The sequence below is a fragment of the Larus michahellis genome, chromosome 1, assembly GCF_964199755.1.
Source record: "Larus michahellis chromosome 1, bLarMic1.1, whole genome shotgun sequence".
Taxonomy (NCBI): Eukaryota; Metazoa; Chordata; class Aves; order Charadriiformes; family Laridae; genus Larus; species Larus michahellis.
This window is the reverse complement of record NC_133896.1, coordinates 147,471,084-147,487,841: the sequence shown is the minus strand read 5'-3', so window position 1 is coordinate 147,487,841 and position 16,758 is coordinate 147,471,084. Positions and strand designations below refer to the sequence as shown.

The window sequence follows — 16,758 nt, the reverse complement described above, 5'->3', positions numbered from 1 at the left end:
GTCAGCCCCCCGTGTCCATCAGTTCCTGCCCCAGTGACGCTGCAGCAGGGCCGGTCTACAGCTCCCCACAGCCCTGCCCTGCCCTGCCTGGACATGGGCCCTCTGAACTGGGCCACCCATGGGACTACAACCCAGCCTGGCCTCAGCCCAACCCCAGGGAGGTGCCCGATGGCCCAGTCCTGGTAGCTTCAGCTGCCCTGCACCCACAAGGGGGTGGGATGGGCCCTGGCTGCCAGGCCCTGCCGTCACCCACCATGGGGAGCCCCTACTGCCCCCAGCCCCCAGACATGGTTTGTATTGAGAGATGCTACTCATTATTATATAAAGCTAGAGAGAAATACCTGTAAAAGAAAAGATTTTTATGCACTTGCTGGATTCAAGGCCAGTCTGGATTCTTAGAGCAACCTGGTCTAGTGGAAGGTGTCCCTGGCCGTGGCAGGGGGTTGGAACTCGGTGGTCTTTAAGGTCCCTTCCAACCCAGACAATTCTGTGATTCTATGATTGTATGATTACCAAGAACCAGTACAACAGAAAGGAAAGTTTAGCCAGCTAACTGCTTGTTCATGTTATATGAAACTGAGTTGTGCAATTACATGAATTTGGCAAGAAACAGGAGGGAAGTGAGGACCATCATATCTTGCAACATTTCCGATGATATTACAGTTCCTCAAAACACAAGCAGCAAGGGAGACAACCCTATTTATACCATTTAAATATTTTATATTTAAGATACGAGTCTTCCCATCTTCTTTGAGCCTGAAGACTATGACAGAAAGATAAACAAGATAAAGACATTTTGAAATAGAAGGTAGGTCCATCTTTGTCTTTCCGACTATTTTGTGTGCTGGGTTATTCATTGAGACTCTAGGAAGTCCAGGGCTGGAGGGCTGATGTCCCAGGCAAAATCTAAAAAGCTGTCAGAGGAATACATGAGCTAAGTTGAATGAAGTTTTTTGCAAATAAATAAAATTTATTTTTGCAAATAAATTTTACTGCTTGCTAAGAAAGGTCCTAGACACAATTCTAATTTTCTTACTGGGTTTGGTACTGAATTTGTAGAAGTTAGACACTGCTCCTAGATCCGCTTTTAAACATATACTCAAAAAAATCCTTGAAAGTACATGAACTAACGCCCTCACCAAACTTATCATATTCACCATTGGGTAACTCAAGCTGATTGCTATTGCTGTGACCCATTTTGATATTTTTTGTTTGCAGCTGTTTACCCACCTGCTTGACGTCTATTCATCCTAACCTTCATATATAGCAGGTAAATAGATAGATCTTTAGACCTTAAGATACCAGTCATCAGATGGATGTATGTAACTTTTATACAGTGCTCTCAAGATCACCAGCCTTATGAATCATCACACAATTTTTTTTGTTACAGAAATGAAGAACTTCTTTAACTTTGTTAGTGTTTATTTGAACATTTCTCTAACTGCTTGAGAAGTCTATCTAATCTTTCCTCCCACCAGAACTGAGATGATCAGATGGTGTAGAAGCAGGCATACGAGCACATCAGATTAGAAAAGTTCAGAGGAGAGTGGTTCACGCTGACATCTTTCACCTTGATCAAGTTTCCCTGTTCCCTGTCTCCAAAAAGGAAGAGATGATTGCTCCTCTTGCGTTCATCTTCCTGACCCAGTGGATGCTGCTGATCACCCGGTTGTGTGTTGGCTGGCACTGCACAGACTGTGAGTAGAACACTTCCATGGGACAATCCTCTGATGAAGTGTAATGTGTTTCTCATTATGGGTAGTTGTGCTTAAGTTGCTTTCTGTCTTAGATGTGCTCGGTAATAACTTCTGCACCTGAAAATCTGGGAATCAGTCCTGCAACTTACTGATCCTATTATGCAACACTTGCAGCAGAGGTGCCAGACTCACCTATTAGAAATTTGATGCTGATTCAGTGGAAAATGGAACTGAGTTGGATGAACAGCATGAATTTCACTGAGGACTGGTGTTTAGTGACTGCAGGAGATTTTACTGAGACTGTAATGGTAAATTTGCTATATAAATTTTTATCAGAGATAAATCATTACACTTCCTCCTTTTTCTTTTATCCTTAAGTAATTGAAAAAAGTACCCTTGGTGGGAACAACATAGTCTCTGTTTTAGCAGTCCTTTCTAGTTTTTGTTGAGACCTGTCTTAGTACTGAGGCATATCTGTCCTCTCTGCCCACTATTGTGAAATTCTTGCCTTCAGAGGAATCTTGTGGAATCAGGGCCTTGATGGGACTGAATTGTAAGGTTGTCTCTTTTCCTGCTTTCAGAGGAACTTCAGTAAGAGGCATCTCATTGCTGTGCAGATGAGAATTTTTAACTACAAAGGACAAACTGAATTAGATACATAAGCTTTCAGGGACATTGAAGATGCAGCGATGTGCTTGCTCAGGGATGACTGGTGTGACACAGAAGCCTGTGAAGACACAATATTTCTGGAGTGACTCCTGAGGGCCAAGCAGGTTCATACAATCATAGAACAGTTTGAGTTGGAAGGGAACTTCTAAAGATCATGTAGTCTAACGCCCCTGCCATGAATAGGGTCATCTTTCACTAGATCACAGTGCTCAAAGACCCATCACACCTGACCTTGAACATTTCCAATGACAGGGTATCCACAACTTCTCTGAGCAACCTGGTCCAGTGTCCTACCACCATCATCATAAAAAAAAATTCTTCCTGAAATCCTGTATAAACCTACCATCTTTCAGTTTAAAACCATTGCCCCTTGTTCTGTCACTACAGGTCCTGGTAAAAAGTCTCTCTCCATCTTTCTTATAAGTCCCTTTTATGTATTGAAAGGCCACAAAAAGGTCTCGTCAGAGCCCGCTCTTCTCCAAGATGAACAACCCCAACTATCTCAGCCTTTCTTCAAAGGACAGGTGTTCCAGCCCTCTGATCATTCTTCTGGCCCACCTCTGGACCCACTCTAACAGGTCCATGTCTTTCCTGCACTGGGGACCCCAGAGCTGGATGCAGTACTCCAGGTAAGGTCTCACAAGAGCAGAGTAGAGCTGGCAACGCTTCTTTTGATGCACTCACGATACAGTTGGCTTTCTGGGTTGTGAGTGCATGTTGTCAGATAATGTTGTATTTTTCACCCACCAGCATCCTTAAGTCCTTCTCTGCAGGGCTGCTTTCAATGTCTTCATCCCCTAGTCTGTTTTGATATTGGGGATTGCCCTGACCCAGATGCAGGACCTTGTACCTGGCCTTGTTGAGCTTCATGAGGTTCAAATGAGCCCACCCCTCAAGCCTATCAAGGTCTCTCTGGATGGCATCCCTTCCCTCTAGTGAATAAACTGCACCACTCAGCTTGGTGTCATTGTCACTCAGTTCCACTCTCTATGTCATTAATGAAGATATTAAATCATATTTGTCCCAGTATGGACCCTTGAGGGACACCACTCGTTACTGGTTCCAACTGGACATTGAGCCATTGACTACTATAATTCTTTGGAAGTACCCAGCCAGCCAATTTCTTATTGTCTAACAGCCCATCTATCAAGCATACATCTCTCCATTTTAGAGGCAAGAATGCTGTGGGGGACCATACCAAAGGTGTTACAGAAATCCAGGTAGATGAAAGCTGTTGCTCTACCAGGCATGGAGGTGAGGCTGACTGGTCAGTCGTTCCAGATCCTCCTTATGACCCTTTCTAAAAAAGGGGGTGATATTCACTTTTCTGCAGTAACTAGGCACTTCACCTGACTGCTGTGACTTTTTAAATATAATGGAGAGTGGCTTGGCAACTATATCAGTCAATTCCTCAGCACCCTAGGATGCATCTCGTTGGGTCCCATGGACTTATGTGCGGTTAGGTTCTTCAGGAGGTCTCAAACCTGGTCATCTCTTATGATGGGAGGGAGATGAGAGGCCTTGAGATTCAAGGACTTGAGAGAAGTGGAAAGGGTGATTGACAGTGAACACTGAGGCAAAAATTTGTTGAGTACCTCAGCCTTCTCCATGTCAGTTGTCACTAATTCTCCTGTCTTATTTATCAGAGGTGATACACTTTCTTTAGTCTTTCTTTTCTGTCCAATGTATCTGTAGAAGGCCTTATAATTATTTTCCCATTCCTTGCCAAATTCAGCTCCAGATCAGATCCATACTTCAGCTCCAATTCAGATCCAAACTTTTGATAACAGACAGGAAACATAGAACTCAGATCTTGTGTAAATGGACTACTTGAGAAGTGCCACGACTTTATGAAAAGGCAACTTCAGCTTCAGATTTAGTTGGTTTTCAGTGCTTATGCAGAGAAGACAGTAAGCTAAGCATTTCCTATTTTGCAACTACAATGTTTGTTAAGCAAAACAGTTTCCTCTTTCACTGGCCTCTACAAGCTGCACAGGTACTTCAAAGCAAGTCATGAAGTTGTCCTCTTGGGATTATTCTTTTCCCTGTACATGTATCACTCCTGCCTTAGCTAAATTCTCTTCCTCTACAGCCCAAAGCTGTCTCCATCCATTTGGCCAATATTCCTTGTGCATCTGATTGGGTAGGTAATCTCCAAAATAACATTGTTTCAGCAAAAGGAACTGTAACAGAAAGGTATTGGTTTTGACAATCTATTTTGCATGAATAGAGAAGGAGCATTTTACACAACACTACTGTGTCAAGCAAGATGTATACCACATCTATGGTGAACATTAATGTTTCTATAGGCAGTTTCTAGAAAATTCTGACATTTGGCAACTCCTCTGATACTTCATGCAGTTATACCACCTGTAACAGTAATCCCAGATTTCAGTAGATTCATGTCACCTTCATTTCAACTATCTAAGCATGGAAATTATAGTCTTCTAAGATCTGACAGGAGCTGCTAGAGCGGTACACCCCATACCCGAAGGCAATGCATCCCATGCATCTTATATGCCACTGTCTGTATCTTCCTTCACCACTGCATAGACAAGACACCTATATGACTTGACCAAATTCGGTGCCAATTTTTAGAAAGCTAATGTTAGTGGGGGTGAACCTCAAGCCAGCTCCTTGCCCAGGCAGTCATTTACGGGGTATCTCCCTTTGTCTTTCAAAGGAGTATAAAGCACATTACAGCCAGATAAGAATCTGTTGATTGTTATGAAAGCACATATGCTGTATTTTGAGGTGGTTCAACTGATTTGGTGGACTATTGTGGACTATGGGTAGAAGGAGGGGAGGGAGTGATATTCCTAACAAACACTGCCATGAGCTTTTCTGGAGGGAAGCCCTGAACTCTTCACCTTGCACTGATACAGGTTCATTACCCAAAGCTTCTGGGAAGAAAATGCTCGAGCCTGGGAAGACATCAGTACCTACTTCACTATTGTAGTGGTCCCACTGTCACAAATCATGCACAAGCTTAAGCCCTTTCTACAGGGAGTAGCACCATGTAAACCAATAGATGAAAAACTAAAAAGTGAAACTTCTGCGTGACATTTTTCAGGCAGAGAATATGAAGTGCATTTGGAAATGTAGCACCTCCTCTGCACAATGGAGCAAGCTTTTCTGTTACAGCAGTGAACATGAATGGCACATACTCAAGCATATGCAGATATGTACCTCAAGGTAATACGCTAGACTTCGGGGAATAATTTGCTACTTCCAGTGGACTGGGGGTAAAAGAAAAACTGAAACTCTTCATTCCTTAATTTATATGTTTCCTGTATGATGAACAGGTTCTTGTTCACAGCCTTATCACTGTTTCTGTGAAAACCAAAAAAGTTTCCTATAACCAGATCAGCAATTTTTTAGCCTTCAGTTGCCACCTTCTTGATGCCATCCTTTTAATTACTAATTCTCTTTTAATTGTTTGTGTTAATATTTTATTGACTGCAGTTGAATGTCTTTAAAATATTAAAAATCCAAGTGAAACAGGTTTGTGGCTGTAGTTCTGAAATTCTTCCTTGAGAAATCTGTGAAATCTTGAATTTTGTCACAGTGTAACTCATGGTGCAATGCCCAAAATTTTGCAGTGTCCCATCCACAAAAATGAAAGGTCTGACAGAATTTACTCCTCTTTGTATGAGAGGGGTAATATACATGAGACTGCTGAGAAAATGAGGTACACGATCTGTTCATTTAAGCAACATGAAGTTGGCATATACCAAATGGCATTACTTCCTGCCTCATCAAGCTCAAAGTATTTGCTGATTTCTTATAAAAGGATGGATAACTAATCCTTCCTTTTGAAAGGTATGTTTAGTCTCCTTATTCAGTTCTGTTGGGGAAGGGTGTTAAAGAGTAAATTGATAAGTTTGTGATCAGGAAAATATTCCTCGTGTTAATTCCCGGTCCAAGAAGGCATCACTGCAGAGCAGAAGCACCTCAGAAGATTGCATCTACACCTCCCTGAAGTCTTGAAAAACTTCACAGCTCTGCACTTGGGTTTCTCTCCCTCTCTGGAGTCCACAGGGAAGCTTCTCATGCTCTTCACTCATTTGACAGGGTGCTGAAGATCATCCTTCAAATAAAAATGCTACAGCAGGGTACTGAAGGATGACAGGGAAATGTTTCAGTTTGTGACATCGTGGCACCACTGTCTCCTTTTGAATAAGAATGATTCAAAGCATAGAGGTATCCACTTTAGGTATCAGCCTGTTCTAGCACAGTGTAGACTCCCCTGAGACTTAGTCTATCAGACGCAACTGTGGTCATATCTTTGGAGGATTTATCCATGACAAATTCTTCATTGAATTTGTCAGTGCAAATATCTTTCAGTGTTATACCTAAAATGAAGCAAGTCATTCCTAACCCAAGCAATAACCAGCAGGAGTTGAAGGTATCTAATATATCCAAGCATGTGCCATGATCCTCCAGCTTGGAGCAGCCACACAATTTTTCCTCACCACAGATATTCCTGTGTTTGCAGGCATGAACAGCTCGGCCATTGAAAATTTCTCCTGTGTGATTTATAATGTTTCCCTCATGAACTGCACATGGCAGGCAGGCAGGAATGCTCCAGAAGATACCCAATATTTTCTCTACTGGCAGTACTCGAGGTAAGTAGGTCTGCTTGAGTCTAGGGAAGTCTGCATTCTCATGTGATACATCACACTGCCCACGTTTATCTAAAATACCTTGCTATATACAGATATGATGATGCAATGGAATGCGAGCTTTACATTAAAGATGAAAACGGCAGAAACACGGGATGTAGATTCCAAAATGTGACAATACAGACTGCAGTAGATGCTTACTTCCTGGTGAACGGGTCTAGCAATGGGTCCCTCATTCAGTTCTACAATAAGTACATTAAACTGTACAAAATTGGTAAGTAAATCATTTCTTTTTGCTGTGTTTTCACTATTGCATGAGGGTAGTAGAGCATTTTTCCCTGAGAATGAACCAAGTCCTCTGTCTCCCCTAGAGTCGAAAGTAAGACACTCTGGTTTCTTCAAGAAAAGTTATTCCTCAAGCAGAAAAGCAATAAGGGAAAATAAGCAAGAAGCTCCACAGCTGCAGCCTACCCCAAATTCTTCATCAGTCTACCCTTACTGGTTTTAGGTCTTTCTCCAACAAGGTTCAGAGGACTGAAAAGATTTTACTTCCCGCTGCTGTCCTTTCAATGATGGCCAAAGACCTTTCAATAGCGGAGGCTTTTCAGAAGTTTATCTGTGCACTGATTTCTCCTTCTCATTCCCAGTGGGAATGGCATACACCAACACCATAAGCTTGATGAGAGAATATTACATGTGTACACAATACTCCAGGTTTTCATATGCTCTTTCACATGTGGTGCTTTAATTTGGAAGCATCCTCTGCAATTACTTTTACTGTGCCAAAGCCTTTTTGGCAAAGTTTTGGCTATTGCCTCCAAAAAATGGACAATGGCTTCATTCTATAAAGAGAAGGAATTGAGCTGTAATATCATTCATGGCAGATGAAACAAGACTGTTCTTTGACCAAACAGCCCATCACAAATAGACCAGGCCTGTCTCTAAATATTGTTGCGAAGTAGCAACGTAGCTGAAACTAAGGTTTCCTCTACCAGCCTTTTATCAGCCTTTATGTCATGAATGGCTGTCTTTTGCTGTTACAATCAAGTAATCAAGTCCTTGGCCATGACCAAAATATAAAGGTCCTCATATTTTTGCTGACACCTGTGAATTGAGGGGAGATGTGTGAAGAAGTTGGCTAGATTCTTAAAACTGAAGTGTCTTTCTTAAATTTGTATGGCTAATTTCTCGCAAGGGAGGAATAAACTGAATAGTTCACAACATCAAGCACGCAGCAACTTCATGTTACAGAGGCATCCTGTGAGGAGGCTTGAAGAAAGAAATGACCTTTGCATTTCTTACATTAGATTTGACATCAGTTTTTTCTTCTGCAGTAAAAAACATCCTTGCAAAAAGAAGACAGAACTCTACCTTACTCATCTAAAAGAGTAAATGGAGAGTGTTTGTATCTTTGTATGCTCCTAAGTCATGCTCCCAGGCTTAGTCCTTGTTTTTTCTGATCCTAGGGGCAGGATTTAAAGAACTTTGGTCTTTCAATTATTTCTAACGGAGTTCCTAAGAAAAATGGATACTAATGAGTATGGTTCTTCTTAGAGATGTTACTTGCACTTGCACTCTCTTTTATCAAAGAAAAAAAGGGACCAAGTGATTTTAATTATTTGAATTCTTGGTTATATCATTTCAGAAAAGCTCATGCCTCCATCAAATATCACTGTCAACTGTGATGAAATTAAAAATGATTGCATAATTCAATGGCAACGACCCCAAATAAGTCATTCTAACAAAGACAAGTGTTTTAAATATGAAATCATCATAAAGTATAAGGTAAGAGGAATTTCTTCACCTGTATTTAACAGTAATACATATGTTTGCATTTACCAATATACATGGACAGAAAGAAAATCAGTCCCTCTTGTATGGTGTATCCCTCATGCACAGTAGCATATTCCTTTCTGGTTGTGCCTTCCAGGCACCCCATTATGCCATACTGCCCCATTTTTTTTATCCCTGTTCCCCCGTGTGAGATATTGCTGGAGATAGATACACTGGTTGACTGTGACTGTGTGGAGGAGGAGCATGGTTGATCAAGACTTGAACATATCACAGCTTTGGCTGTGACAAAACTCAGAAAGGGCATTTCTTTCACTAAGACCTGTTGGAGCTCTCCTGGATTGGAGTCCTTCACTGATGACTGCATCTCTGTGAAAGGGCAGAGATCAGCATCCACTTAACAAGCATGAGTATGAGAAAAAAAGTGTTAGAGAAAGCAGACAGACAGTGTGGATAAGCACAGGTTACTGAGGGAATCATTTAAGCTACTGAAAGTCAAATTCAGACTTTGGCTTTACAAGTATTTTTGCTGCAACAGGAACGAGTGAATTTGCTGTCTTCCCCTCCAACAGCCGACCTAAAGTACTCTAATTGTGGCAGAATTGCGTCAAATGACCACAGGGTGGCAGATAGTGACTACAAAGGAAAAACCTGCCTGTGCTACAACCAGATTTGGCCATTTAGTGGCTGACGGAAGGTCGTCCCTACTTTTCTGTTATCTGGAATTTCTTAGTCTGGATTGGGTTTGTTATTTCATAGGTGACTTTTCTCGCAAGACCAGCTAACTGCTACAAAACTCCATTACTTCTCCAACTCCCTTGGCCTTAGCAGAAAAGAAAGCTTATAGAAAACTGTGTGATGTTGGAATAAAAGTGCATTGCTGGCACAATACATACTTCTTAAAGTCTTTTAATAAGCCTAATATTCAGTTTATAAAGAATGTTCAATTCACACGTAGTCTGAATTGCCTATCATTTTTTAAATGATTATTAGCAGTTTTCACATTACTGATTATGTCAAGGTCCAGCAATTACTGTACTGCAAAATTTATTGGTTTACCACTGCCAGGTATAAACTTTTATTGTTCTACTAATACACTATGACCAACTCGTATTGCATTACAGTTAGCCTTTAAACTTTCTGTTGACAATTGGAAATTATTTGCATTGGGAGCAAACAAAAAAGGATAACTCTGTTGTTCAACATAATTTCAATCACATTTTTTCATGTATGACACCAATAAACTGAATTTACTGAGAATCTTGAATTCTTCTCCAGTGATGTTTTAAGCTAAGGCTTTATAGATCAGGATATCAAGAAAACCTGAATGCAAACCTTACCAGTGAAAACTGAGCTAAAAAGGCACCAAATACCTCAGCCTTTCCCATGCCCCTTGTCACTAGATTCCCCCAACTGAGAAACAGACCTGCATTCTCCTTAATCGCCTTTTTGCTGCCAGTGCACTCATAAAAACCTTTCTTGTGTTCACCTCCCTCACTAGTCTCAACCCCTGCATGTGCGGATAATGTCTTTGTATTCCTCCCAAATCCTTCAGCATTCTACCTTCTGCACACTTCCTTTTTGTCTCTGAGCTCAGACTCAAGCTTCATGCCCTGCCATGCTCACCTGGCACACTTACTCGATTTTCTGCACACCAGAATGGACCGTTCCTGTGCTCTGAGGAGTCTGTCCTTGTAGATCAACCAGAAACTTTGCCCTCCAGGGCTATTTCCCTTAAGTACCAAGGCCTGTGGCTGTGAGGCTTTCTCAAGCTGCCTGACGAGGGTCTCATCTGCTTCCTTTTCTTGATCAGCAGATCTAGAACGAACACCTACTATATTGGGACCTGTGTTGGTCTGTTCTCTGATGCCTACTCACAAGCTTTCTTACTGGCTCATCATTTGTGCCAAGACAGAGCTGTATGTATTGAGAGCGCTCCTTTACATAAAACACAAAGACCAGTTCAGCAAGCCTCTTTGCAAGGACACTCTCACCCCACTTGGTGAGATGCATCCCACACTTGCTCAGTAGCACTCATTTTTCAAAAAGGGTACTAAGGTTGCAGAAGCCACAGCCCCACCTGTGACACCAGCCACTCATTCAGGTGTTGACCTGACCATGAGTTAAATTCTGCTCACGCCTTTCACTCACACTGGAAGGACTGAGGAGATACCTTCTGGGCTTCCTGCCCTTCACCATCCCCTCAGTGTTCTGCAGTCACCCTTGAAACCATCCAGGTTACCCCGGGCCGTATCATTGGTGCTCACACAGAAGAGCAGGAAGGGGTAATAATTCAATGGCCAGACAAGCCTAGCAGTCCTTCTGCAGCATCCTGAATCCCGACCCCTAGCAAGCAACAGACCTCCATCAGGTCAGGTCAGTAGGTTGGTGCCACCATCCCCCGCAGGAGGGAGTCTCTTTTAGCTATCATACACATTTTCTTCTTTTTTTTTTAAATACAGTGCCCTTTAATACATGTCTTCTTCCAAAATTTGCAAAAGACCAGCTGTCCTTCTGGAACTCCACTTTCTGAAATCTTCCATGACCTCATTTTTTTCATTTCTGATATATTACTTTAGTATAAGCACAAAAAAAAAGTAGACTATATTGTTGCACTAGATTAATCCCTGTGCTTAAGCTAGTTCGTTAGATTCTAGAAGCTGTCCTGCCTTCCAAGCTCACATTCAGATGCCACTTGACAATGTATGCAGTTGTTTGATGAAACAAGTTTGGATTAATTTCATTTTGTTTTAAAATGGAGTAATACAGAGTGCAAAATAATTTAAAAATACATAACTGTCAGGCTAATAGAGGTGATATAGTCTGCAGTCATTAGTTGTATGTGCTCACTACATTACATGGAAGTCACTATGGCTATTCAGAAGAGATGAGTGAATTTTATTCTGTCTACCAACTATGTAGTTGGAGGGCAGCCTAAAATATCTGTGAATCCATGACAGTCCTGAATATTTTCATCTGAGGGAAAAGAGGGCAAGATTTACATAGTATTTGCAATTAAATATAGTGACATTTATTGTAAAATATGAACACTAGATGTAAACTAAAAAGTGTACTTCACAGATTTTTATCTTTCTTGTTTTTTTGTGTAAGAATAAAGTTACAGTTTTCATTCAGGTCTGGCTTGCTTGTGTTTCAGTTTAATCACCAATCTGAAAGAAAATTTATTTCTCAACTCTGGTGGTAAGGAAAATAAATACTTTTCCATAGAAGAATTAGTAACTATATAAACTTGGCATTGTAGATTAAGTATATATTAAATACCAAATCTTAGATAAATTACATTCTTCTGAACAAACTGTCAAGTAGATAAGAAAGAGTAATGCAGAAAAATGGGACAGTAGATAAAAATGACTTATTATCTAAACACAAAACAAGTAATCATAAAAATAAAACGTTTTTTCTCAATTTACAGGATAACCCTGAGGGAAAAATCAAATATACTTCTATACAAGTAAGTTTGTTTATTCTATCAATCAGCAATACATGTTAGTTTTGTAGTCATTTGTGAAAAGTAAATAGTATGCAAATACCTTTAAATCCGTATGCGTTCAATGTCTTATGCTTTATGGGATCCTTATTTATAAATTTTATGTGTCAAACTGTGAATTCATCATGACATATGTCATTTACTAAACATTCAAGGGCAGAACTTTATTACTATTCTTTAAGTATTTTGAAAAACCTTCAATTTTACGTTATATTGTTTCTTCTCCCCCCCTCAAATATTTGGATCAGAATTTGAAGTTACGCACCAGTGACAGCAGAGAAAAGTGACATAGAGAAAACATCTCCTAGGAATTTAATTTTCTTTGTGAAAAACAAAGACCACAGAAGGCCTTTGGGATCCTTTGGGATCCTTTGGGATGGAGGCCGTCCTCCAGGTATGCTGCACCTCATTCTAATCAATGCAGCTTGCACACCCCATCTCTATGCTGAAAGTATCCGAGAGTAAGCACAGTTCAGTAAATTGTAGTAACACTAAGTATTGCAGTCTTCTACTTGTTTCACAGGTTTGGCTGGGAAGTTATGCTTTTCCTGAAAAGTCATAATGCAAAAACCGAAGAAGGTGAGGTTCACGCAGACAGTTTATTCCTCAAATCACTCAATTCTAGCAGTATTGAAATGAGACAATTCAAAATACTTTTCTACCTCTGTCAATGGGCCAAGGGAAATTATCAATAGATCAGACTATATTGTAAGAAATTACAGGATATAGTTTAAAAGACAAAAAGCTTCTAGACATAAAAAGTTTGCTGAGCGACAGGTTATTTTTTAAAGGAGATACATGGATGCGTACGAATTATAAACATAATAAACACACATATTTTTATGTTTTGTTTTGTAACAGCAATCTACTTTAACAACCAATGCTCTCCTAGCCTTGTAAAAGTTTCACTGGTAAATGGCACTTGCGTATTATCAACACCTAGACATGCAACAAAGAAAAACAATTTGGTTTTGCTTTGTTTTTTAGGAAGGGGGGAATAGTCACATATTTGAAAGATCCAATACGAGAAAGAAGTACCTCTTGAAAATGAGAACAGCTGGTGGTGCCTGCCTCGTGAGCTCAGCCTGGGGGGACTGGAGCCCACCCGTAGAGTTTGGTAAGAACAAAAATCCTTGCCTTGGGCTACTCTTCCCCCAGCGATGTCCTGTCTACCTCATACATTGCTATGCATCTACTGACACACAGATATATAAAGGCTTGGCAAACTTTTTGTTTCCCTTCATGCTACTGAGAAGAAGAGGAGGAAGAGAATTAATACATCTCTTAACAGTTTGACGTTACAAATCGACATAAGAAGTTACGCATTTGCAACTGAAGTGCATACCTGGGGCTCAAAGTCAATCCTTCCCAACAGGTGTTACTGCTAAGGCCCTAAATTAAAGAGTTTATTTTTATATCAAGTGAAACCTTTCAGACTGACATTCACCAGTCAGTCACCAGAGCAGATGTTTGACACAGTTGTACATCTATTCCTCTTTATTAACAATAATACTTTATGGCTCTTTCAGGAAGCGAAGAAATCATTTCTTCTTCAGTACGGATTTTACTTGTGGTAGCAATTGCGACACTCGTAGTGGCAATCATTGCAATTTTGTTCTACAAAAGGTAAACTTAATTTATGCATTTATTTTATCTTTTGTGGGTATGTGAAACATCTGCAGTTCTTAAATAAGGTAGAGGTGTCTCTGTAGTATAGATACAACTTTTTCACTCACACTGTATAAGAATTAATCCAAGTGCAGGTACTGATTAATCCTGATGCAGGTACTATAATGGTGATGCCCAAAGTCCCTCTCCAGCTGATCCACACAACTTTTTCCAGGGCATCTCCTGTCAACACGGCACAGAGAGAAATTATATGCAATTACTTATATTAACAGCACAGCTGCTCTGAGTATTTGTAAGGTAGAATGTCTACACAATAAGTTTTCTGGTTTCTTGAACTGCTGAATTTATTGCAAACACAGAGGTTGATTGTACTTACCAGTAAAGATTTTGCAGCTTTCACTAGAATTGTCCTAGCAAGCAATGAATCTGAAAGCACATAACCTAAGCAGCTTGCTTCTTGAAATAAATCACATAAGGGAAACAGAAAGAAAAAGGATATTCTGCTGTATCATGCACTTTGTATGGAAATATATAGTAATTCAGAGGAGATACTGTTCTTCCAACTTGGTTAAAATTTTTATACCCACTTTTCACTGTTTGTAGTGACTTAAAGAGCAACACAAATTCCTTTTCCTTTCAAAGAAGAAAATAACCACTAGTGAATCTTTAACCAAAAATGAAACTATTACCATCCAAATCCTTAGAGTTTTCCTGATATGCGTTCATTCTGCACTGAGGTGATGTATATTTTTCATTTCTCTTCTATCCTGGAAGAGGAAGATAAAAGCTGTTTCAAGGATTTTTACACATGACAGTTACTTAATTTTACTTTTCTATTCCATCCCTTTTGATCTCCAGAACCGGCTGTTGGAAAGCAGCATTTCCAGAAATCCCAGAGCCAAAAAATGCATTTCATGGACTGCCTGATACAAATGCAGAGGTATGTTCTCTTTCTATTTTATATTAAATGTGTGAAATACATACAAGACTCTACTGCAGCTATTTTTTAAATGATAAGGAACTTAACACAGAGAACAACTCTTTGCCATATTTTGAGGAATTACAAGAGCAAATCAGGAGGCAAGTTTGTTAAGGGAAGTTAAATGCAGTGCTCTTCCAGAATTGGGGGGTTTCTTCTGTTCCAGTCTCACAGGCGCAGAGGCTGATACCCCTGGTCCAGGCAGCAGCAAGGGCACAAGGCACGTACATGCACAATGGGACACGCAGAGGACACTAATGCAGCCAGCCACAAAAACCAGCACAGGTGCCTTTAGCAGCACCACGTCAACACCACCAGCAGTCACATAAAGAGGGTCGCAGGCATCCCAGTCCTCCTGCTCCTCTCCAGCTGAGCAGGGATGAAGTTTGCCAGTGAGACGTGCATACACCCTCACTCTCTTCATCCACAATAACCACAAATTCACAAGCTCCTCACATCTGGTCTCTGTGTCCAAACCCTCTGTCCCCGTACCAGGTCACCAGCTCTCACCTTGGGTCTCTCCCGGTGCAGGTCTCTCCTGGTGCAGGTCTCTCCTACTCACACACTAGTCCAGCATCAATGAAGTTCTCTAGTACATTAGACATACAGGATAGAAAGCAAGGTGACACAGAAAACAGTTCAAAACAGGATTTTGTAAGGTAGCAGGACAGACTGCAGTGGTCACACACAGCATTTCCCCAGACCAGCATACCGACCAGCAGCTCACTTGTGTCCTTTCATTGCCCAGCAGTTCATCATGTTATGTCCAGTACTTTCTCATGGTCTGTTCAATCAGCTAAACTTCAGGCCAACGTGTACTCATCTACTTTCACACCTTGGCAAAGATAATCCTTTTGTATTAATTCATGTGAGATGATATGTGGTAATCTGCATGGTGCACTGGAGAAAAACACACATTCTCCCTGTCCACTTCCAAGCCAGTCAAAAATCATGTGTCGGCATTACAAAGCTGCTGAAATTTCACTGTTATGCCTAGCTAAGGAAAGTTTATCAGCTACAAACAAAGAAGTGAAATATTTCTATAAAACATGCAACAAAAATTGAAATAATCTCAGAATTGTGGGTTAAGCAAGTAGATGCTAACCTAACTTTATGCATAAAACTAATGGAATCTTTTATTTTCATTTCAGCTGATGGAGAGCAAACTTCAATCCCTAACATCTGAAAATGAAGAGATATTAGTTGTTGACATAGTGAAATAACCAAGAAAAACTGAGGAATTTGAAAGTGCATTTCTTAGCTCAGGCAACTGTATGTTCCTGTGGAAAGTCTGGAATAAAATATAGTTTTTCTTCACTTTCTTCCTTTTCTTGGCAAAAACAGTAGTGCAGCCAAGAGAGAATGATACTTGACAAGTAATTTTTATAAATGCCATTGTATTTGCTTTTAATTATGGTTAACTTTAACTGTTTGGGTAATTTGTCTTTATGTGATATCTTGCGTTTTGTGACTATGATTGAAATATTTCAGTCAAGAAATTACAATGTTACAAAACAAAAGTTACATTTTAATTTGTTTAAGGAGATAGAATGTGTTTGTCTCACATAAAAAAAGAATAAGAATTTATTTATTGAGATGAATAAAAATTTTTTAAAAAATTCCTGGTGCCTGAATGACTTTGTTCTACTGTCAAGAACGGCCTATTCATACTTGAAGTTTCCGCAGATCTTGAGTTTTCCTCAGTACACATGAGCAACTAGAAAACTGAGAACAGGACTGAAGACAGGCTGACACATTGAGTGGCGGCCTATAATCAACAGGAATCTCAAAAGACAGGACTATGTCTAAAACCCGAACTAATCCTAGAGTTTAACTGTGTTACAAGTTGAGAGATCAGCC

The 16,758-nt window shown here is 40.3% G+C and overlaps 1 protein-coding gene across 3 annotated transcripts; it reads left to right on the top strand.

Moving 5' to 3' along the window:
* Positions 1-643: 643 nt before the first annotated feature.
* On the top strand, positions 644-16,437 carry LOC141751207 (granulocyte-macrophage colony-stimulating factor receptor subunit alpha-like). 3 transcript variants are annotated; one of them, XM_074607618.1, is made up of 12 exons: positions 648-808; positions 1,219-1,270; positions 1,479-1,697; positions 5,440-5,561; positions 6,865-6,994; positions 7,087-7,265; positions 8,637-8,776; positions 12,216-12,254; positions 13,278-13,407; positions 13,820-13,916; positions 14,778-14,859; positions 16,050-16,437. In XM_074607618.1, exons 4-12 carry the CDS (start codon positions 5,519-5,521, stop codon positions 16,119-16,121), a joined length of 912 nt encoding a protein of 303 aa, XP_074463719.1. In that variant the 5' UTR covers positions 648-808; positions 1,219-1,270; positions 1,479-1,697; positions 5,440-5,518; the 3' UTR covers positions 16,122-16,437. The 3 variants fall into 3 exon arrangements, with proteins under 3 accessions (XP_074463706.1, XP_074463713.1, XP_074463719.1); XM_074607605.1 differs by lacking the exon at positions 5,440-5,561 and having other exon boundaries at positions 644-808; XM_074607612.1 differs by lacking the exons at positions 1,219-1,270; positions 5,440-5,561 and having other exon boundaries at positions 645-808.
* Positions 16,438-16,758: the final 321 nt, after the last annotated feature.